The sequence below is a fragment of the Motacilla alba genome, chromosome 1 (genome assembly GCF_015832195.1).
Source record: "Motacilla alba alba isolate MOTALB_02 chromosome 1, Motacilla_alba_V1.0_pri, whole genome shotgun sequence".
In the NCBI taxonomy this organism is placed as follows: Eukaryota; Metazoa; Chordata; class Aves; order Passeriformes; family Motacillidae; genus Motacilla; species Motacilla alba.
Window position 1 is genome coordinate 34,279,721 of NC_052016.1, and position 23,720 is coordinate 34,303,440.

The 23,720-nt window shown below is 38.9% G+C and overlaps 1 protein-coding gene across 3 annotated transcripts in view; it reads right to left on the reverse strand.

Moving 5' to 3' along the window:
* GSK3B (glycogen synthase kinase 3 beta) overlaps nucleotides 1-23,720 on the reverse strand; it is a 149,944-nt gene that overhangs the window by 42,845 nt on the left and 83,379 nt on the right. For all 3 annotated transcript variants that reach the window (XR_005257191.1, XM_038138914.1, XM_038138908.1), the window contains exons 4-6: nucleotides 14,122-14,232; nucleotides 11,079-11,209; nucleotides 9,120-9,226 (exon numbers count right to left, since the gene is read on the reverse strand). Coding sequence is in view for 2 of the 3 variants with exons in the window: in XM_038138914.1 (XP_037994842.1) it covers nucleotides 9,120-9,226; nucleotides 11,079-11,209; nucleotides 14,122-14,232 (349 nt within the window). In the remaining variant the exon portion in view is untranslated. The remainder of the gene's footprint in view (nucleotides 1-9,119; nucleotides 9,227-11,078; nucleotides 11,210-14,121; nucleotides 14,233-23,720) is intronic.

Below are 23,720 nucleotides of genomic sequence, written 5' to 3' on the forward strand. Positions count from 1 at the left end.
TTACTTTATCCTTTGCCATGTTTGATAGTGTATGCAACACTGCAAAAAATAAAAACCATTCCTATCCTAATGTTACCAGATACCTGGTATAAAACAACAGCGTGCAGACAGTCTTAGAAGTCAAACTGAGAGATAATGAGAACTGGAAAATCATATTAAATGCTGTAATAAATTGACACTAAAACTTACACATGCAGGGAAAAGACCATAAAATGCTTGCCATTTGTAAATTGAGAATTTCCCCAAACCCTGAGTTGGTTTAAATCACATTGATGATGAACTATGTGTAGTTCATAACAACACAGCGGCTGATGTTTTTACTGTTTGAGTGTTGAATAGACTCAGTTTTTCATACACATATTGAAAGCATACATGCACTGACAGATGAACCAGTACTGCAAGTATTACTGGTATCCTGAAGTACATGATGATTAAGGGATCTGGGAGGCAGCCTCTCTACCCAGTCACTTCAAGATCTAATCTTTATCCCAATTCAATTTGCCAACTTGGATGAGTAACAGAACTGCAAGTCACAGATCACATGTCAACAGCATCTGTAGAAGAAGCCTTTAACTAATTTTTGTATGTGTACCAAAAGCCTCAAGAAGTCCTTAGGAGCTATTCCTCCTACTTGAAGAAAATTTTCACAATCTGTTGCAGGTACATCTTCTTAAATAATTAGGCAATTCAATATTACAGAAGCAACTTAAGAATGTATCTAAGTGTACTACAGAATACAGTATTTTATTTTTTGGAATGTAATTAACTAAAGAGAAAAATCTAACAGAGCAATGCAATAAACACTGTTCATCAGTGTTTGTGAGAATATAATGTAATTGCACAGCAAATAAATGGGATTTTAAGCAGCTCAACACAGTAGAAGTATTGTACTTGAATGCAGAAAACTGCTTCTCCCCAAAAATAGATTCACTGTAAAGTTTTCTAGAAAGTCATCAATTGTTGAATGAATACCTGAAACCTTACACTAAAATCCAATCTCAAACAAGCAATCAGCAACAGAAGAGCCATAAAGCCTAGAATACAAAGAAACACCCCCAAAGGGAAAACCAGTCCCCTTCCACCCATATGTCTTTAAATTCTCACCTACTTTCATGAGCTAGCCTTGTTCCCCAGGAGAATTTATCTCCTGAGGCCTGTTCCACCTGAGATAATCTATGCTATGACAGAAATCCTTACTCCCTCAGCTATTTAAACTATGTCCCATTCCTGGAAGTGTTTGAGGCCAGCCTGGATGGAGCTCTGAGCAATCTGGTCTAGTAGAAGGTGTCCCTGCCTGTGGCAAGGGGTTGAAACAAGGTGATCTTGAAGGTCTGTTCCAACCTAAGCCATTCTATGACTCCGTGGTACTGTAAAGCAGTATACATACAACCCTGCCAGTTATGGCTAAAGGTCTGAGTAAGGAAAACATCTCTGACAGTTCTCCAAGTCATCTATTATTACTTTGCACAACCACTACAGAGTGGTGCAAAATAAAATCAAATAAAGATTTCAGGAGTTTAAGATTTATATCAAAACAATCAGCAAGTTAAAACACAGTTTTCCTTCCCCCATTTCTAAAGGAAAGAGTGAGAAGGCTATGCAAAAATACTTCCTCTCCTCAAGAATATGGTTCCATTGGAACATAGAGTAGACTAACACCACTGTCATTACTTCAGCTCTTGAAATTATTCACTTCCAAATCAAATGGATGCACTTTTACCTAATGTCTTGGTGCAAACATTGCACCAGGGTTTATCCTAAAAAGGAACTACTTACAGTGTAAACAGTATCAGAAATAATTTGACATTTGAGTCTTGAATTTTAACAAGCAAACATAAAAGTTGATGCTTTCTAATCTGTTAGTCACATTTAATAAAAGCAGATATGGCCACTGAGGTGCTAAGATCTCTTTTGGACAACAAACTAAGTAAGAATCATGTAAAGAATGTTTAATTGCATTTAACAATGCATCTAATCAATGTCTCTCTCTGATAGCTCCTGCTGTTGGACCAACTCATCCAGCAAAACCATGATGCATCACTTTTTGCATCTCTCATGCATATTAAATTTAGAGGAATTACATAACAGTTCAACAGATAGATTTCTTCAGAGGTACTGAAGAGATAGATTAAATGTACTAAGCAGTCAGAGTGCTGTAACTTAAAATTCTATTGAAAGATACCTTTAAAGGGTTTAAAATAAGTCAAGTCCTTTAGATTGTCCTTTATGAAACAAGTAGTTACACCAAATCTGTAATCATTATTTACAACTCAAATCCTTGTTTTTCACTGAAAATGTAATATATGGCAAGGAAACATATTTGACAGAATATATACAAGCACAAAGCTGACAGGAGATTAAGTCTTTAATCACAACTCACTTCCTTTTAAGATTTTGAAACTATGCTTGCATTACTTTTTTCAGATTAGACTGTGGCTTTTTTAAACTGTTTTAAATAACCTTCTGGTCTGACTGCTCCATTAAGTTGGCTTTGAGCTGTTTTTGCTTTTCCTAGTTTCCCTAAATGCTTTTGCACTCCACTAGCCTATTTCAGACAAGTCTGTAGGGCAGAAGTCTCAAATGCAACACAAAAATTTTATAAAATCAGCAGGGAGCATCAGTGGTGGTGCCAAGGTGAGGAGAGTTCAGTCCTTTGGGGAAGTGCTGGGCTTCCTCAGCCCTGTCAAACTGCAGCTGCAAACCAGCCAAACAATGTGCAAGTCCTTGCTCAAGAAAGCCAAGCACGAACAGCAGAGGGCACACGAGAAAGCTGAGGGCATCACATGGGAACAGAGGAAAAAAAAACAAGGATGTAGGTCATGTGGAAATAGGTGGCAATGGCTGAGGAATACTTGCTACATTCACGCTGCGTTTAATCCCTCAAACATACAACAAAATCCATCAGAAACCTATTGCTCTGTATGCACTGGAATCTTCCAAACTAGGCAATTTAATGTCTTGTTTAAAGTCTATTTACTTCTCCTTTATTATACCTGCTAAAACTTTAAATACACAGTGAAGTAAAATACTGGCATTTCCAAATCCCCATCTTTTTTCCAGGCATGTAATTTCACCAACTTCCAAATTAGGACGTGGGCAATGTTCCCTGGACAAGGAAGTGAACAAATCCTTGAAGCATCCTCAACAAAATCCAGAGAGTGGAGGCTAACTTGAGCACCTCCAAGGAGGGACAGAAACAAAACACAATATACACAGGTATTTATACAACTCTTGATAAGCAATGTACAATAAGGAACAAACAGAAATTTCATCTCTGCTGAAACTTGATGGAATTTATGCCATTGACTAAAATATGGTTCCAGGATAGTTTGCTCCTTTTTTCCCCCACACCCTTTATATCTTGCATTTTAAAATATATCTACCACATCAGGGTGGTAAAATTCTTCCTCAAACCTGAAGTAAACAAGTACTAATATCTGCATTTAAAGACACATTACTTAAAGGAAGTGATCAGCTTACGGTAGTTCCTTCCCAGAGACTTTTCTGTCTTAGTACAGTCAGAGTTAACTGCTACAGATTAATATGTGGTGTAACTACCTGCTCCCATGGGAGAAGAAGCATTTTCTGAACTATTTCTTTTCAGTATGTGCAAATTAATTAAAACAAACTAGGACTCTCATTCACATGCTTTGAATTAGCTAATAAACAAGGTAAGAGAGAATCTTAAAAGAAAATACGTCAAATGGTCCTTACGCCAAACTAGTTGGGACAATGTGAAATTTTAGGAGAAAATAGTGAAAACTATTCATTTTAAGAAAGCAGGCAAGGGTACTTTCTTCATACCTTCAGTGAAATGCAGTCTAAACAATACAGAGAATAAATACAACTGCCAGGCAACAGCAACCTTCAAAAGCTTATTTCAAATAGTTGTCACACATTACAATGGTAGCTAATGCTGTATCTTTCCTCAACTAAAGAACACTTAGACAAATACCATTACCACCTAACCTACCTCCATTACACACACAAAAATTCATATAGCCTCTTGTACTACAAAACTTTTCTTAAATTAAGTCTCTACTCTTCAGACCTGTTAGATGGACATTGTCTAATAATATAATCTTCATAATGCCCTTGCTTTCAAATGCATTCTAGCATTACAGAAGGCAAGAAAACAAGTATTTCTCTTTAAATCAGGAAGAGACATTTGGGAGGACCAGTGCAAAACAGACTCCTTGGCTTCAATTCTGTAAGCATGCAATAGCCATTTTGAGCTGGAAATTAACACCCTGTCCACAAGTTTCACTTCTTCTGATCTCAAACTCTGCCTTTCCAAACTGAAAAGCTGGCCCTCTTCTTCACAGCACAAGCACCATTCATTGAATTACTCTCTAGCTCCTCTAACTCGTTATTTGGAGGACATGGAGGAGGAAGGGGGGGAAAAAAGATCGTTTCTCTCATCCACTTAGTACAAATTAAGAACTACCATTTATCTGACACTTTGTGGGGTGTATTTACCTTCCTACTTTTTTATTACCCTCATCTATTCATCTTTGCCTCACTATTCCTTCATCTTGATGGACTTCCTCCATCTTGGAGGTGACTCAAAGCTGCTGCTCTGGAAACTGAGGAAACAAACCAAGAGTCAGAAAAGCAGCCCTGGGAAGTCATAAAATCAACAGGTTCTCGTTGCCAACTGCCAGACCCAAAGTGCTTTTCACCGCTGCTTGTTTGAAACAATATTTGGGATATCAGAACAAGAGCAAAATTCAGGATTACAGGCAGTGTGCTATCTTGGTAGAAGTTTCACACAAAAGCCATCAAAGATCCACGGATTGGGGAGAAAGAGTAAGGCTGAAACATGAAAATGCTTGAAAATACATGCTTGTTCCAGTATTTGGAACAAAAACAGAACACAGATATCTCTATTCTTTTGCAATGAAGAGATGAAACTACAATGACAGGTGGTAGAGTAGTTCAGTGAATTAACACACCTGCTTACTTTCAGCACTGGAAGTTGCCATCTGAGAAAGAAGCAAATCCTTCTGATTGTTTGGCAACTGTTCAGGGACACACCTTGTGGTGGTTCTTCCCCAACAAACTCTGAGACAGGCCAAGTACACATACCTGCAGAAGAGCTTCTGCTCCAGACTGATGAGGTGAAACACTCGCGCTTGCTAGGAAAGTGAATGAACAACTTCAAGATACCTATTTTCAGACACCCCAAGAGAAGCCAGCAATGGTCATGCAGATCAATCTTTCCCTGCCAGCGGCTATAAATACTCCCTCTAGAACACTCCCAACTCCTGCCAGCGCAGTGGTGGAGCAAAAGCACTGAGACCAGCAGCCCCTCATTGTGCAGAAGCACCACCAGGATCTGGTGAGCCCTGCCCTGCCCTGCCACCTCACCTAAGGAAAAAACACAGGACTGAGGCAAAGCTCAGCCGCACAGCTTCTTTCCCTACAGAAGGAGCTTGAGGCCACAGAAACATCTGCACCCACCTCTACTCCAGTGTCTGTCCCAGGACAATGTAGGGGAACGTGGGCACCTACCCCAGGGTTTTTCAGTAGCAGCATCACCCATATGACCAGCACAGCCAGAACCATGCCTTCAACATACTCTGGGATGCTATAACACACACAGACTGGCAAGGAAGAAGCCTCAGCCAAAACGCTGTCACGGCATAGCTGAAGGGCTTGGTTTGGGAAAAAAATCAACAAACCAGCCCCGCACTTCCCCCTTTCCCCCCTCAAAAAACCCCAACCAACAACAGTAACAAACTCCTGTAAATCAGCTGCAGGAAGTAAACTATGTCCATTCCCAGCAAGCTTTAGGGACACACACAAACACACACATTTGCAGAATTCATAGCCAAAGATGCACAAAGGCCCAATCTGTACAAGCTATGAAGGCACCCAATTGATATGAATATTTGTGCCTGACCACTGAAAAATCCTGTAAAGTTCTAAGGCACATAACAGCTATTATGGGTAGGGATTTGTAGCTATTTGGCAACAGTGACTATTTAGGAGCTCTAATAGGTCATTTCCCAGGTAGTTATTTTAAAAATAGAGTCCCAGGTCTGCTGGAGGCACTAACTGCAGTAAATGTGATTTGATGCTACTCTTACTATGGTATATATTTAAACGCACACTAATGTGGTACTTTACAGAAGTGTAATAAACATCGTATCCCTGACTCAGTTATTTTTTAAAGGAACCTCTTGGGTTAGAACTGAAGTCATGCACTTCAATGAAACAATCACGATTCTAGAAGTTAAATGCCAGTTTAGTTTGTTGTGACATCCAGGATGAAGAGACACATCCTGGAACAAATGGCTACACTGAAGAGCAAGGAATGTCACGAGGATAAATTCATGTGTTTAAAGACAACCTGGATGAAGCCAGACAGCCTAATGCAACTCCTGGTTACAATGCTAAACAAGATGACTAACAACTGACATTGTCATAATGCAGCTGGCTGTGCTGTCAAGTATTGGGCCAATAGTGTCACTGCCTGGTCTTAAAAAGGACTTCTTGCTCAGAAATCCTTTCAGTCATTATCCTATTGCAGCACATTGTAATCTTAAGCCCTGCAGTGACATTTACAAACAACAAAAACCTTCCCAAAACCAGCTGGAAGCCTTGCAGATAATGTAGGAAAATTTCTACTTAGAACACTTTTTGGCTTTGTATTCTTCAATGATTTTACTTTTACCACAGTTTTACTAGAGGATATTTAACTGGGGGAATAAAGATCCCAGCCTTACATGTAAAGCTCACTTTTTGTTATCACACACACACAAGTGATTCTTACAGAGCGAGAAAGACTACAGCGGGAAAAGGTTCTTAAGCTAACAACTCGCAAGAAAAACAAGAACTAAAAAAACCAAGCATGTCAACATATAAGTTTAAAAGGCAGCATTACAACAACTGAAACATTTCAGTTCCCTATACTCTGAGCTATGGATAAAGCACTAATAATTACATGCTCTTTTCCGTCTTTTAATAAATCCCTATATGCTTGTTGATTGGTTTTCCAACAAGCTGGATGAGTTTAGATGAACAACCCCACATGAAATAAGGAAGGGTTCTCACTATGCATCATTGCTGCATACCAGCAAGAACTAAGGAATATGTACAAACATATTCCTTAGATGTTTGTAAAATTAACCCTTCGAATTTCTAGCATATTGCAGAACATTGGGAAACTGTAGAGCTTGTAAAAGCATTTTATTCCTGCTCATCTCCCAAATCCAAAGACTGCTAAGAAAGAAGGTGGATAGGACAGGAAGGAACAAAGGAATATTAACTTAATATTCAAGCAATTCAGTGCAAATTTCAAAAAAAGGACTTGGAGGGACAGGTAGGGTTTTTTTGGCACAAGGAAGTCAGAACAATGACTGAAATTCAAGATATTTTTGGAGGCAAGTGAAAAATTGCACTTCAGAATGGAATTTTTATTAGAACCATTTCAGAGACCAGCAGGTAAAACAACAAAAATGGAAAGAACAACTTGAAGAAGGGTCTGCAGCTGGAGCAAAAGACACTTCATAGGCTTATCTGAAAAGCAGTCTCTCCTACTGACACATAAAATACACATTTTATGCAGCTATCCTCTGAAACAAGAGGTCTCGGTGCACTCTGATAATGCAGCTGAGCCAATCTATTAGCTCTCAGCTGGCAAAAATATGTCAAATGGGATCAGCCACCTTCCCCTCATTCATGAGCTCAAAACACTTTGCTTTTACCTGGGCTTTGCTGCTTACTGGACTGCGCAATACTGCTGACTGCACTCACTCACACAGCAGGAAGTTAACCTGCCAAAATCTCTTGTCAGTTGATGCTGAATCAGCAAATTAAACAGTAAACGGAGAGAGCCAGGGTATCCAGGGACAAGAGCAGAGGTGGGGCTGCCACTTCTGGCAGCAGCAAACAGTAAGTTCTGCCCTTGTATCTTTATTGTGCCATACTTTCCCCAGACTACTCTTGGTTCTGCCTCTTTTTCCTACCCGGAAGATATGCAACAGTTGCTACAATACATACTGAATAGTAACTAATGGGAAAAAAATTGTGAGAGCAGGGAAGTCTTCAGGAACATGTTGAGGTGGGGTTTTTTGTTCCTTTTTAAGAACTACAGAGTTAAAACAAGTCAGCCAGCCACTGAGTTCCACACTAGCTCAAACACAGTGGGTTTAAATATACTGGTTATAAGCATAGTCTGCCAAGAGTTGATAATGATCTCAAAATCCTTTTGAAAACATTAAACCTTGCCTAAATGACTCAAATCCATAAGCAAAGTAAAAGGTTCCCCAATGTTGTGCTGAGAGCCAAATCTGATCTCTTTTTGCACTAGAACTCAGAAGCAGCCCAGGCAGTATCTTGACTGAAAACTCAAGTAGTTACCAACAACCAGCCAACACACTGTTGTTAATTTCCAATATTTTTCATTTTGCTGTTCATTTTTGGTTCTCTACTGTAAGAAAGCTTGGCTGTTCCCTGATCTCCATCAAACCTCCAGCTTCCTTAGTATTTCCATGACACAGCTATGTGTCAGGTATATAGAAAGAGTTCTTTGTGTTCAAAATTAATGACTAAAGGACAGTAAAAGCTAGCAGAATTGGCTGAATTAGAAGGACTGCTGTACACAATATATTAAAGTTGTAAAGAGAATTTAAAGTCAATCATTAGGCCACATTTACCTCCCCCTATAAACTCTTTACTAAGAGCCAAGTAAATAAATTACAGATTTATGTCTAAACCACAGCACATCAGAAGCAGTAGCTGGTTTTCTGCAGACATTCTTTACAGTTAATTCAAGTTACTAAAAATGCTTTTCTGGCTTGAGATCTCATAGCTACTTTTAAACTAAACGGCAACATTACATGGAAATTTTTTTTCACTTGTAATCAGATTTTCCCCCTCTACATTGAAAAGGCCCCTTTCCTAGTGTAATTAATGCTGAAATCTCAAAAGGTGTAGAAAGCACAGCAACCATCTACAAAACATTTGTATTTATTTAAAAAGTGGAACCAAATAATTTACAACCAAATTCAGCCCCAGGGATTATATTAGAGATCTCTGGAAACCTTTACACTTCAGTACAGGATAAAAACTGAGGCAGCTGGTACAGATTTCAAGCAAATGCACACACATACCTATACTGGAGGTATAATCGGTGGCCCCAAAGATCAACTCTGGTGCCCTGTAGTACCGAGAGCAGATGTACGACACGTTGGGTTCTCCGCGAACCAGCTGTTTTGCACTGGAAAGGAAAAAACAGTATTTCAGTAATGAACACTGCTACAACATTGCTGTGCACACCAACATTAAGCTTTGGCACTCTTCACCTACTCCCCATTCCCAAATGTTGAATTACAATGTTCTTTTAAGCTGATGCAAACTGACTCCTTGATTCACTGTGAAATCAGTCTAATCCATCAAGCACCCTTGTACTGGGGACAGCAAAGGAAATTCTGAATACAATCTAGGTGAAAAACAGGGTCAAATTTTTGGCTGCCAGTTGTTTTTGACAGATGCAAAGGCTTGTTTACAGTGGAAAAGAGGACAGAAAACAGTTCGGTCAAATGTAGTCATTGTTTAAGGTTTAAAAACTCTGGATACTCACAAGGACTGAGTGCAGTATTTTTGTCTGTTTGGGGATTTTGTTTGCTGGTTTGCTTTTTTTGCAAAAAGTTGGTTTTTCAGTTGGTTTTTAATTTCCATCACACTATTCTGCTCCTTTGCTACTTAAAGGAGCATGGTATGAGATGACAAAGAATAAAAAAGCCTTTGCCATTGTATTCACATGTTAATCATCCACAATTAACATGAAGGGTTCTCTTATAGTATAATCGATCAGCCACGAAGGATCTAACCCACAGTATTGCCTCAATACTTCTCTTTAAAAGAATCCAAGAAAAGAATGGACCACAAGGTCATGTTGCTTTAGGAACATGAGTCTATGGGCACATTACACTTCTTTCTTAAATTAAGAAGTGCAAGACAAAAAGGAGCTGGAAGACAAAATTTCACTTACTGCCCTTTTGGAAATATGACATTCACCTAAATAGCACCAAACACTGCAGAGTGGCAAGCCAGTCAAATCCAGTGTTTGGCTTTCCAGACACTCCTCTCAGCCTTCAGTGAAGAATATCCATCACCCATTTAAAAAAGTCTTAGTTTTCAGTTTTCAGTACAGAAACTACAGTTAACAAATTCCCACTGATAAAAAAATAGTAAGTATTGCCTTTATGCATTGTCTGTTTTGAACTTCAGCATGATTCCTACTTTGCTCCTACGCTGGGGAGGCAGACCTGAGGAGGAGATCTGGAGGCACCAGTCATGACGATGCACTGCATGAATAACCCCCATCTGACATTCCCATTCACTATGGGCAAGCAAATTTAGCAACAGCAGCTTCTGTGACCTCTCACACATATACCCCAAGTATTTTAGTCTGCAAAGTTACAGCACAATATAAGGACTGAACTTTCTCAGAGAGAAATCTATGTCATGTCTCACTGCAGATTGCCAGAATTTCTGTATCAGTTCTAAGGTGGGAGCTGGACTCTAAAAGTGATTCTGAATGCATAGTGGAAATAAATGTGCCTTTGCAAACTAGAACATAGATGTCCACTATCCAAGAGCTTCAACTGGAAGTGCTGCTTCTGATTTTGAGCCTCTATGGTATTTGCAACACTAAGTGAATTGTTGTAAATGCAAGTAGACTGACTAGTGTAACATCATCCTTTTTAAGTTACAATGCCACCACGCCTGTACTCTCTTGCCCAAACACACTTCACTGCAATAACTGGTTCTGGTTTTCCATGCTGCAGTATTTTCCCTATGTCATGGTGTATTTATTTCATTTTTCTAATACCTGCAATAATAAGAGGCATGAAGTTTAATTCTCTCCCTCTTAATATCCTTTTCCAGTTCTTCCCTGCCACACCTTTGAAATCACTTTGGAGGGAAAATAGAATATCAGTAATTCCTCTTTTAAGTTACAAATAAAGACCTTCTAAGGGACACCGAGAATTTCTTGGCAAAGCTGCATCAAGGTTCACTTTGAAGGAAGATCTTTTCACCAAGTTTCAGGTCACTAATGTGCTTACCTTCCAAAGTCACAGAGTTTTAGAACAGCTGTATCAGGGTCCAGCAAGAGGTTCTGTGGTTTTATATCCCGGTGGCAGATCCCAAAGGAATGGATATAGGCTAAACTCCGGAACAGCTGATACATGTACAACTGGAACAAAGAAATACCAGTCAAATCAGGGTAAACAATTAGTTTAGCACAAACCCTTATTAGAAGAAAAACAAAAACACCGAGAAAAAGACCATACTGAATGCATATTAGGGCTATGAAGGTGGGCAAGGTATTTGCATACCTTCCCCACACACCCTTTGCTACATATACACACACGTGGTTCAAATCTTTTTATGTGTCCTTTGAAATAGCATAATTAGCATAATCCTAAAGAAATAATTGTGCCAGTTTTCCAACATTTGTAAATAATGGCAATCATAAAAAGCATACACAAAATAAAGGTGTTTCAGTTTGCTCAACAAATCAGCCTCTTCACAGCAGTGAAGTATTCCAGGTTATTAAAAAACCCCCAAACAAACAAACAACTAAAAAAAAGGTCCCACAAAATCCAAAAGAAAACCCTTTAGCTAGTGAAGCTATATTAAATATTGCCCAAAGACAAGGGTAGTGTCTCAGCCTGTCACTGAAGTGAATCTCCCAGTGTTTCTTGCTGTGGGGACAGAGTCATTTTAATTTCAAATCTCTGGACAAAAACAGAAGGCAAATAAAACCAACTGTTCAAAATAAGCTTATGCAAGGCACAACAAAAAAGTATGCTGAGGGAGAGTTTTCTCTGCCCACTTTCCAGGGCTGGCTAACTCCTTAGCAAGGAAGAACACAGCAAGAGGAGGTATTATGAAGCCAAGAACTTCAACCAAGCTTACAGGGCAGGGGGAGGATGTCCAGCTTCTGGAGATACATATTTTTTGTTATGGAAAATAAAAAGCTCCTGGATACAATTAAGGATGTATAGCATATACAGTCATAAAGGCATGGAAATCCCTGTTTTCAGGTTGACAAAAAGCTGCCAGATTATTTTTTATTTTTGTTGTGTCCCCACAAGTTTCCACTTAAAATCAAGCTACAGGCAGGACACTATACCAGAGATGCAACTCCACACTTTTCTTTCACAAGCACATTTTTCCACAGTTCACCTTTAATGGTCTATATAATCAGGTGCAATTACTTGATATGGATATCAGGTCATGTTTGCCTCTCTTTCACCATTATCTTTGTCGCCACACTTTCTCTCCCCCTTGTTTTTTGTTGTTTGTTTGGCAGGAAAGTAGGAGAGGGAAGAGAATTGTTTGAATTTTGGCTCTAGGCCTCTGGTTTTCATACTTGTTTCTGAAAACCACAACTCTGCACAAAGAAAAGCAAACAAACATTTTTTCCGAATTGCCTGTTCTAGTTCCTCAAGTATGTATTGTGCAAGTGTATTGCAAAATAATGCAAAAGACTGCTCTAACTTGAGGGGTCAAGTCAACAAATGTGGGATTTTTGAAGTATGCCTTTCATCTCCACACAGCGAATGCAAAATTTCCAAGGACTCCTTACAGCAGGTTAGAAATTACAAATAAAAATTAATCAGAAAATTACTAGAACAGCTTCTGTGCAGCTTTAAGTTTCTTTGTTACCCAGGGAAAAGCAGCTCTCTGCCTGCCTAGTTATCCATCAGAAGTGAACAAATAGGTATGATCTGACCTTTGTGTAGCCAAGATGCCGGGAAAATTGCAAAATCTTTAATGACATTAAGGTAACATGATCTTTTTAAATACAGGATTACATAAAAGCCTTGCCAGGAAAATAAGAATAGCTATCCAGACTACATGGAACAGGAAGTCCCAGGCATCCTGCAAGATGAAAGAGTTGAAGCAGATTTTTCTCTGAAAGTGTAAGGAAGGACAATTTTCTCAAGTTCCCACAACAGAGAACTATTAGGGCAAGAATACTGACAAAAGGTATAGAAACAATTTATCAAAAACCAAGCCTACAGATTTTGGGGAGCATATAACCTGAAGACATGATGTTTCACCAAGAGACCAAAGAGAGTGACCTTGAAGTCTGCTGGATGATAAAATTCTGTGCTTTCTTAAAAATCAGGCAAAAGTGATGCCTATTGCAGAGACATGCCATTTCCAATTTATGCCTGTAGTTATGGCACAAAACTTCATTATTGAAATAATTACTATTTGTAGCTTTCACCTTTGAAACTTTCATCTTCTTTCAACCAAACTGAAGTTTTTTCTTAAGCCAACCCTTACATTAGGCATTATACTTTTAAAGAGGTGTCTGGAGAAATCAATATGCATCAGGAAATTTTGCGGGTAATTTCCATTAAATATTACCTGTGTGCCAAGTTAACAAGTTAACGTCATGTGAAAACATCATCATTCACTAGTGTGTGGATTGTGGTCACCACAATATACAAAACAGAACTATGAGGCCCCAGATGGGTCCCATGTTGGACAGCAAATGAGAAATTTTACTTACTTTAACTTCTGTGTAAAAGATATAGACAACTTGAGCAAGATTTTGAAACTACAGTGTGCATACAAGCACCTTACCCCACGTAGCTTTTGAAGACATGAGCCAATGAGCTTCAAGTAGAAACAAAAATGTGCCTTTCATGACCACAACAAAAGCACATGAACCCTTACTCATATGTCAGGAAAAGGGGAAGATAACAGATTAGAGAACATCCTCTTGACATCCTCTTTCAGTTCCTGACCTTTGTTCTATTATGTCTTCACCATCTCAGGAAACTGAAAGCTGCTAATCTGGCTGGTCTCAGTCTCCATCCAAGCTGTGTCAAAGACAAAACACTCCCCCCACACTCAGTCTCCCCGACCCATTCCAAGATTTCTGTAAGGTCAGAAATTGCAAGTGTTTAAGTCTCAACCCTCTATTCTTCCTTCGCAATAACAACAAGTAATTCTATATTTTTCCTTGCCTCAAGATCTATTTGCTTCTAAACATTTCAGAAAATTTACTATTATGTCAGAAAATAGTATCCACGATGTATTTCTGTAATATCTTGCTTCTCCTAACCACATCTGTCAGTTACCTACCTTGACATAAATCATAGGGAGTGTCTGTTTGGCCCGACTATAATGTCTGGCAACTCTGTATACTGTTTCAGGAACATAGTCCAGCACCAAGTTGAGGTACACCTCATCTTTCTGAAAGAGAATAAAGAAGAAAAACAAATCAGCACAAGATTTGAGGCACGAAGTAAAATCAAAGTGTTCAGTAAAACATAAAAGATGAGAAAGCTGTGGACATTTTAAGTCCCATCTTTAGTGTGTGGACTGCTGTGGAACTATTTAGGCTTTGCACTCGTGCATTCATACTTTTGTCAAACTTGTGTTTAAGGTCATGTTAATTGTTCTGGTCTCCTCTGTAAGATACTTTCTGATTATAAATGGAGACAAGGATATAATTTTCCGTTTATAAATGGAGACAAGGATATAATTGTTCTGCCCAGTCAATATTTAAATTAGGAGAGCATTTCAATGTAATATCTGCATAATTAGTTAAAACAGCCTGTTAACTCATTAGTCCCCTACCTGTGAAAACCCAAGAAGAGCAAATTTAAAAGCTCAAACTCAGCCCCCAACAGCAACACATCAAAAAGTTCAAACAACCTTCATCTTTTAGAAATGTTACTTTGATCTTACTGAATTCCCAGCTATTAAGAGATTAATATATATTAACCATTTGTATACAGTAAGCCACTGTTAAAATTTTTAACCATTCTGTTTACAGGTATTTCTATGTCTCATTTATCTCCAACTTAAACATATGAACTTATTCATTACAAAAGAGAACAAGCCAAAACCAAAGTCACAAGTATAGTTTTTAACATCTAGGATAAAGTTAGAAGTTCATGTGAACATAACACAGAGAAACAACAAAAGTAGCTTTAAATTAAGGTGCTTTGTTACATAATAAAGTACCTTATTATACATTAGCAAAGGAAAGAAGGAACAAAGAGGACTTAAATGACAAAGTACTATAATCATATAGTGCCCAACTGCAAAACTCAGAATTTTCAGCAGTAAAACAGGTCTTAAAGAGACTTCTGATATTTTAATGCAGTGCAAATCCTACCAGGATTGTGAATACATTTAATGTTGGGGAGTGGGTAAAATCAACTAATTCAGCATAAAAAAATATTTTGAGAGCTAGTGAAGTAACTAGAAGTAACCTCTCCTGTGCCTGTTATTTTATCACCTAGAACTTTCTATAGAGAAAGTCAATACATAGAGAATTTATACGGATGGAAACAGCACAGAGTTCCTAAGTCTTCAACTGGAGGCCCTTGTCAGAAGATCCACTGGCAATCTATATCTTAACACCTAAACCCAACCTCATCTAGCTACAGCAATTTAATACTACTACTCTCATGTGACTTGACCCATCACTTAAAGCACAGAGTGAGTTCTGCTTCTCTCACAGTGCTCTGCTGTCCTGCCACAGCAAAGAGCAGCAGTCTGGTACATGGTAACACACAGAGAAATAGACACCTTGAATACATATGCAGAGAACTGCTGGCTTTGTGTGTTTTTAAAGGCTCGGAATTCAAGATCTCTGCTCGCCCTTATATGAAATAAAGGCTTGCATTTTCAGGACATTTTAATAGCTCTTACCAATACCTCCTAATAGACCAAGTCACTTTGCATGGCCCTGCCTATGTCATTCTTCCCCACCAAAAAAAAAAAAAAAAAAAAGGCTCTTTTCTTAATATATTTGCTTAAATGACAATGGCAATAGCACAGCACCAAGCAAATGACAATGGCCCACCAACTTGTATCTATCTGGTCTTATCATACTTCTCAAACATAGACAAGGAGCAGCCTCCAAGGCCCTGCCTATGCTGCTGCTTCTCCCAGTGCCATCCCAGGAACTGGGAACAATGTGAAGGATTCTGGGGACCAATCTGGGGAGAAGAAAAATTTTGAAATGGATGAGAAGGGACAACTACCAGCAGTGCAGAGGAAATACCAGACAGCTCTGGAACTCCACAGACGTGCAAATATATGTAAGGAAGAAAAAAACCAAAACCACTTGTATTTTAGCACTTTTCCTGCAGCAAGGAAAGTTCTTCTTTCCCTGACTCTCACTTCAAGCCAATAAAATTCATCCACCGCCTCTTCTTAGGTCAGAGCTCTCAAGGTTTAGTTATAAAATACCAAAAATAAATGTCCTAAAAAATTCAAAGTTAGCTTATGCTGGTAAGGCAATCTGTAAACCATGAGAGAAAACAGTCACATGAATATGAATGCTGTTTGCTTCAGTGTAGATACAACCTGATGAATATGCTAAATGTCTGCCTCTCAGAGGATGGGAAAGTCTTACTGGTGACAAATCACTTCACCGAGTACTGTAACTGAGGTTGGTGACTTTGATCCAAGGATTCATGTTTCATGTATCAAAAAGATTTACATGAGAGATTAGAGGAAAAAAATGAGTAAAAATTAAATTACAGTGATTTTATAATCCTCTCATAATACAAACAAAAGCACGCATGTAAAACAGTAAAACATATGATCAGTAAACCCTGTCTACACTACTTCACAGCAGTGAGTTTTGAGAACTACAGAACTACTCTCTAGTTCATATAATCTTTGCTTTGCTTTTAGTGCCTCTATTTTTATTTCTAATTTTACATACTATTAAAAATGGGACTCAGTCAATATCATGACACAAGCACAAAAAAACCTTGAGGCATTTGCATCTTTTAGAGATGGAGGCTTCACTTCTGAGTTTTGATGACATCTACAGTACCTGACCAAACAGCGTAGGTTTTGTGTGGTGCTGCTCCTGTGTAAATGTGTTATCACACAGAACACAAAGGCACATGAACACCTTTCCCCCCACTCAACTATCAAGTTTTGAGGTACCACTTGAGGGACCCAGAACTCCAATATGCAGCTCTGAAGGCATGGCTTAGCCATTGGCCATGTAAGTAGTGGCATATTCCACACCTACCACATGCAACTGACTCCAGAGGTTCTTTTAATGACTGCTATAATGAATTAAAGACTATTCAAGTGTTTTGAGCGACATCCTCCTGATGTCATCTGGCACTGGTCTGATAAACATACAGGAAAGTTTTCACGAGCCCTGATCCTTCTCAGCGAGCATGAACTGAATGAAAATAATATCCATGTTACCTGGATTCCCCTGAACAAGACTCAGGACAAGCTAGGAAGCAGTCATGGCCTGACAAACTCTGAGCATGATGTAACCTGGTTTGCCTACCTCATGCATTCCTCCTAAACACATATTTTTCCAGTGACCCAGATGTATTGCAATAGGAAACAGGGTTAGCTCAAAGAGCTTGCCAAATGAGGGCAACTGCTCAAGGATCAACTGGGACGATCAAGGCTTATCTTTCCATCACGGAGAACCTCACAACATATTCTACAAGTGACTTGTTTCCACACTGCTGTTTCAAAACTGCTGGTCTGGGAACAAAACAAGGTAACCTGACTGTCACAAGCATGTCTGAAATTACCTACAGAGAACAACAAAGACCAGAAGAAGCAGCAGCATACTAAATACAGAAAGCAAACACAAGATGTCATTAAATAACTCACTTCTCCTTAAAGACCCTGGGCTTACTAGCTTTCTGTTGCAGGTCAAATGTTTTATGTGCATTTGTATTCTCCTGTGCTTGCTGCTAAGATTATGACCATGTACAGCTCAAAATAAAAAAGGGGAATGGCAGAACACCAGATCCTGAAACCCTGAATCAAAGTATTTCATTAGGATTTTGACTTCAGCAATGCGGCTCATGTACCAGCATCAAATGCTAGAAGCTGCTTTTTGTCACTTGGCAGATGAATCCTCAGTTGACAAACACTGCTCCAAAACGAGCCACAGCAAAATAATCACTGCTTTGCCATCAAATTGCTCTGCACCTCTCAAGAAGCACCAATTCAGGCACTGCTTCACTTTGGTGGGAAACACTTAATGCAAGTAAATACTCACGCAACCTGTACCATAAGAGGCATAAGAAAGACTAGGACACAAGAGCCAAAACATTTTAGCAACCTCATTCTTTTTCTTGTGCCAGAAATTGGAGACAAAACAGGATGAAAGTACATGAGCATCACATGCAACAAGGCTGAGGACTGAGTAAAATTGAAGACATTGTCTTACTGACAAAGGAAAGGCTGGAGGTGTCAAACTCCATTTTAAAACTCTTGTTTCTTTCAGTCCACATAAGTAATCTGTTTAAAGCATCCTCCAGTTGTGCTTGAGGCCAATATAAATAAACAGCTATTGAATTAAAATAAAGCAATGGCTATTGAATTCAAAGATTCACTTTTCTAGATTGTTCCTTGCAGTGATAGTCAAAATATTGCTTCTCTGCAATCATCTCCTCCCTCAACAAACCTCAAACTGATCCAAAGTGGTTCCTACAAGGTTTTGATAGCTTTTGTTTTCATTTATCACACACACTACATTTACAACATGCACAAATAAAGCAGCAACCAATATTAAGTCAGTCATAGTCCAACTATTTCCCCTATTTACCACCACAACGATAGAAGCCAGGGAGGTCATATATGCCAAACACCAAACTAACAGCAAAATGAAAATTCCTACTCTGAAAATATGTCAGCATCTAATAAGATGTTGGAAGTATTCCTGAACTGTCAAGGCCTATGTGGAATCTAAGGAAAACTTCTCTGAACATCAAGTAATAGGGTAAAAAAGGTTAAGAAACTATTCTGGGTGCTCTTTCTTCTAGGGCGACCATATTTACGGCTCAGCATTTGGGAAAAGTGGTGAACATGCTCATTTCAGTTTTCATCTCCTGGCAAACCAGTAACAGCACGGCAGTGGTTCTGGTGTGGTTTGGGATGGGTTTTTGCTTGTTTTTGATAGACTCCACCTGATCAGCTGTATGAGCATAACTGAGAGGACATGACCAACACGGGGGTTTCTTAAGCTAACTTTGCATTAGGAGAAATAAATGTGGAATTGCCTTCTGAAGAAACTCGCTTCATATGTCTACTCAAGTTAAATGGACACAGACAAGCGATACACCTAAATTAAGTAATATGCCTCCAAAATGCACTTCACATTATTATAATTATCCTAAGGCTTCAGTATTTGGGCTGTATGAGGTAAATAAACCAATCTGTTTACCCAGGAGGATTTTTTATTCAGCATATGACAGCACCCCATTGATGATGTTTCAGAGGTAGGTGCCACATGGAGCAGTTAGTGACAGGATGCAGCAAGGCAAGGGTTCTGTCAAAAAGCACCTGAGGGATTTACCTTTGAGTTGGAAAGCAAGAAAATGCCTTTCAGGATTTCATGTGGACTATGCCTTTTTTGAGAGGGCATTATTTGAACACTGGAGTGTCAGCATGAGGTAAAATATGTCCTTCACCCTGATGCAGGCATCAAGATTTAGACAATACACAAAGTTTAAAGTCATAGTTTTTGCCCTAGATTAAAAAAAAATGTTATTTTACTTTTCTTAAAGCCACAACCAGCACACACTTCACACCCCTTTATCAAGCACCATGAGAGACCCACCTTCCTTCTCTTATCTTGAAGACTGACATTGTACATTAAGGATACAAAGACTCTGCACACACTTTCAAAGACAAAGCAAAAATTTGCAGCCTTCCTACTCTGAATACTGAGTAGACATGTTACTCAAGAAATATTAGAAAATGCAAAATATGTGCTAGCTGACCTTATTTGTATGAAGGAATGGTGACATCCAGTGGCCACGTGTGCCTGTTTCTACTTGCAGTTTACAACCACATCTATTTCAAAACAGAGGTTTGGCTGCCACCAAAGTAAAGGGAGTGTAAGCCTAGAGATACAGTTGCAGTTTCACACAGATAAATGCAGGGGGGTAAGAACAGCTGAAGAATCAACTTCAGTGTTCAGAAAGATACCAATACTTTCTAATAGTACTGCAAATATTGGGCAAAGTATCTTCTTTTCTAATCCCTCACTCTTCATGACTGAGTTTGAGAACTGAGATCTGTACCAAAAGTTCTGTTCCTATGCCTACTTGTCAAAACTTACCAAATTGCTCTGTAATGCTCATTGCTCTTTAGCAAAACACAGTCACGTTATACAGGTAGGAAATGCCAAACGGGTCAGCTGTGATGGTAGCACAAGGCCAGAAGTCAACCCTCCCAATAAAATTAGTATTTAAGAACTTTCTTGGGCCTTGTTTGAAGCCAGCTGGTTTACATTATCTACCTTTGATCACTGAAAGAGTAAAGGTTCTTAGGTGATGCACTAAGACATTCTTTATCAGAAGAAAAAAAAAAAAGACACTTTCTACATTTTCTGACCTAGTTTTCCCCCCTAAAGAGTAGCTACTGCAAAGGAAAAGGTCACACATTAAAATAATTTGGGAATCCCTGATGATTGTTGTTTATTTTATGCCCTGTGAATTCCTGAAACTTACAGATGTACTTCCAAGGAGAATTTCTATGAAGTTGGAAGCATCTGCCCAACATCTAAAAGGTGGGACTGAGCTATCACCTTTGCCATAAGTGATCTGTGGGTATTTGAACCCCAGCTCCCAAGCAGGGACTGTGCCATAAACTGGCCATAGGTTTATTGGACGATGAAAATGAACAGATGATGTTTGAATCACTGGACTGTCCTGCACACCTTGTGATGAAACAAAAAGCAGAGTCTTTGGAGATCCATTTGTTTCCTTGACTCTTCACTACCTTCCAGAGTAAGTATGAATTTCTGAATCAGGATATATGCATGACAAAAAGCTAGACAAGACAATACACAATAATGGTTCAAACTACATGCCTGCCTCAGGACAAACAACACAAGCTGCCTTCCTAATGGCCATCCGACACTGGGAAGATGAGAGCAGGAGCTAGAGCTGGCAGAGGAATGACTTGAGAACAGAAGAGCAACCAATCGGATGTACTGGATGGCTCACTGGCCTAGAGAGAAATCTCTGAGCTTCCTATTTTCACTGCATGCATGCACCTCCCACACTAAGGATCTAGCCACTGCTGCCTACTCCACTCTTGTTAAGCCCTACCACAGGCAGACAAAACTGCTATTTCTAATAACAAAACCTACTCAAAACCAGAGACTGCTCGTAACTACAATAAAGGAAATTCCCAGCCTGTTGTGAATCCTAAGAGCAGTAACTGATAATCATTATATTGACTGGTGCCCTTTTTGAAATGAGCTTGGCAGGCCTCAGGCAAGGACTACAGAGATACCAACATCACAAAACTCCTCATAATTGGCATTAACTGCTTCTTTGTTGACAACACACAAGATCTGCCAGGGACTGAATGAATGGTAGTTAACTAAATTCATCTCTAGTGGTGGCCCTTCAGCACACTGCTAGGCTGGTGCAAAACATTCACATAGACTATCAGAGCAAAATTGGGCTCAAGGCTCCCTTTTTTATGCAGTAACTTTTTCTTTTCTTTTTTTTTTTTAAAGTTCAATTAAGAAACCAAATGGTTCCCATTTTAACAGGAACAGAATGGATGGTTCTTACGTGAGGACTCATCTGAACACTCCTGCAAGAAATAATGGTGATGTTCATGCCTCTCTGAAGGTGGAGGATATGACAGGGATATAACTTGCAAATCAGACCATTGACCCCTGCTTCCAAACTTCTTCACTGCCGTTTAATCCAGTGCTGCCAAAGCCCATGAGATAGTGCACAGAAGCTTATAGATGCAGCTCAGCATGTATCTCCTGCACGTTTATTTTAAACTTCAGCCTAGGTCTATGGGAGTAAATTTCCATCCTGAGTCTTCATGGACTTTTGGCTACATGCCCTTACAGCTACGGCTAAATAAGACCTGACATCAATTAGAGCATGCAGAAGGGCCAGCTCAGCCTCCAAAAAAGTGTCAGCATATTGCCTGTTTGTGATCTCTCTCTGCTTCCATTTTTGCTTTGACTCCTCTGAATACTAAGCCACCTTAAGGAGGAAAAACTTAAGGACATAACCAGAGGTGCAATTTACTCAACAAAAATTGTATTTACTTTTACTTTGATTTGATGCAGAAACAAATCTCTTCAGCAACTTTTAATCCTCTTTTGGACAAAGGTATGGATCAATCATTCTATTGAACACTCTAAAGTATCCATACAAGAAAAACTGACAGTTACGAAATGCCACAAAGATCTAACCAGAAATAGAGAGGGATAAAAAAGGCAGAATTAGGAACTCATTTCAGGTTTTACATAGCTGAGTAATTTTTCTTGACAGCCACTGATTTAAGAAGTTAGGTCATTCTATAAAACATCAGGGAATACTCTTAGCAAAGGAGTCAGAGGAATTATTTCCTATATTCATGTTTGCCCTGCCTTGGAACACGGCTTGAAAGGTTCTCAGCAGAATGAGGACAGAAAGACTATCCTCCCCTGCAAAAGTAAATCAAGACCAAGATTTTTGCATCATGCTAATTGCATACCAGTTCCTAAAATTAAGGAAATGTAGCAAAAATCAACCCTGAAATATATGCCTTCCTAATACAGTCTGATCTGCAGTGGAAAGCTGACAGGCAAACCAAGCGTCTTGTTCAAGATCGTACTAAGGCATAATACCAAAGCTATCAAACAGTGGAGCTGGCTAGTCCCAAAATCCTGCTCATCTTCTCTAAGAATTACCTAGAAAACTGTAAATATAGCATGAAAAAGTCTTGTGACTACTTTCAGAAGAAGCTTTCATGCACCATTCAACCCATTATTTGGTTGTATTTTCTTTCCCTCTGGCTCATTCCGCCAGATATAATTACACATTTTAGATTACTGAAAAGCACATTACAGCTATGAAAGTCAGTGCCCTGTTATCAGATATCTCCTACAGCCTCAAAAGAAGAAAAAATCAGACTCTGCTCCAACAAATTCATTAAGGAATAGGCTTTTCAAAAAACTGGGTTATCCAACAGGTCTAACAAATGTCTGTAAACTTTCAAAAAGAATGAATTGAGGAGGAAATAGCTTATAGAAGCAACTTGAATGCAAGCCTGTCAACTGTCATCTTAATATAAATTACATACATTGAGTTCTTTTAGACTAGAAATTATCAGTCAAACATAATTAATACTTAGTACTCTGAAGAAGTTTTTATATCTATATATACACATAAAGGTATAAATATGTGTGCATGTATATATATATATATATACACACACACTTTGCTATATAAAGGCAATATAAATTCAAAGGTGCTCAGACAAGAGGGAGTCACCCAATCACAGAAAAGAAAGGAGAAGCAATCAGTCAAAGCCATGTTTGATACACGATTTTCATGCTACTAAGGCTTGATGGCTTTTGTCAAAGAAGAAAAAAAGTTTAAGCAAACAGGAGACATAAAAAGGAGAGTTCGTTACAAGAAAAAAGGAAAGACAGGGAGCTCAAACCCTTCAGCCAGTTCCACATAGTCTGCTGGAACAGCTAATGGAGAGTTCCAAATCTCTACAAACTAGTGCTACAACATGGACACAGCTAAGGAATGGTGGTACTAGCAAGTGGTTTTTAGACTTGTTTTACTTTTTGATACTTTTGCAGTTTTCCAATCAAGAATGAAATCTCCCGTTTTGCAAGAATGAAGCCAGGTTTAATGTTCCCCAGTGTCTAAAAATACCTAGCAATTGAAATGAACTAAAGTGATTGTTAG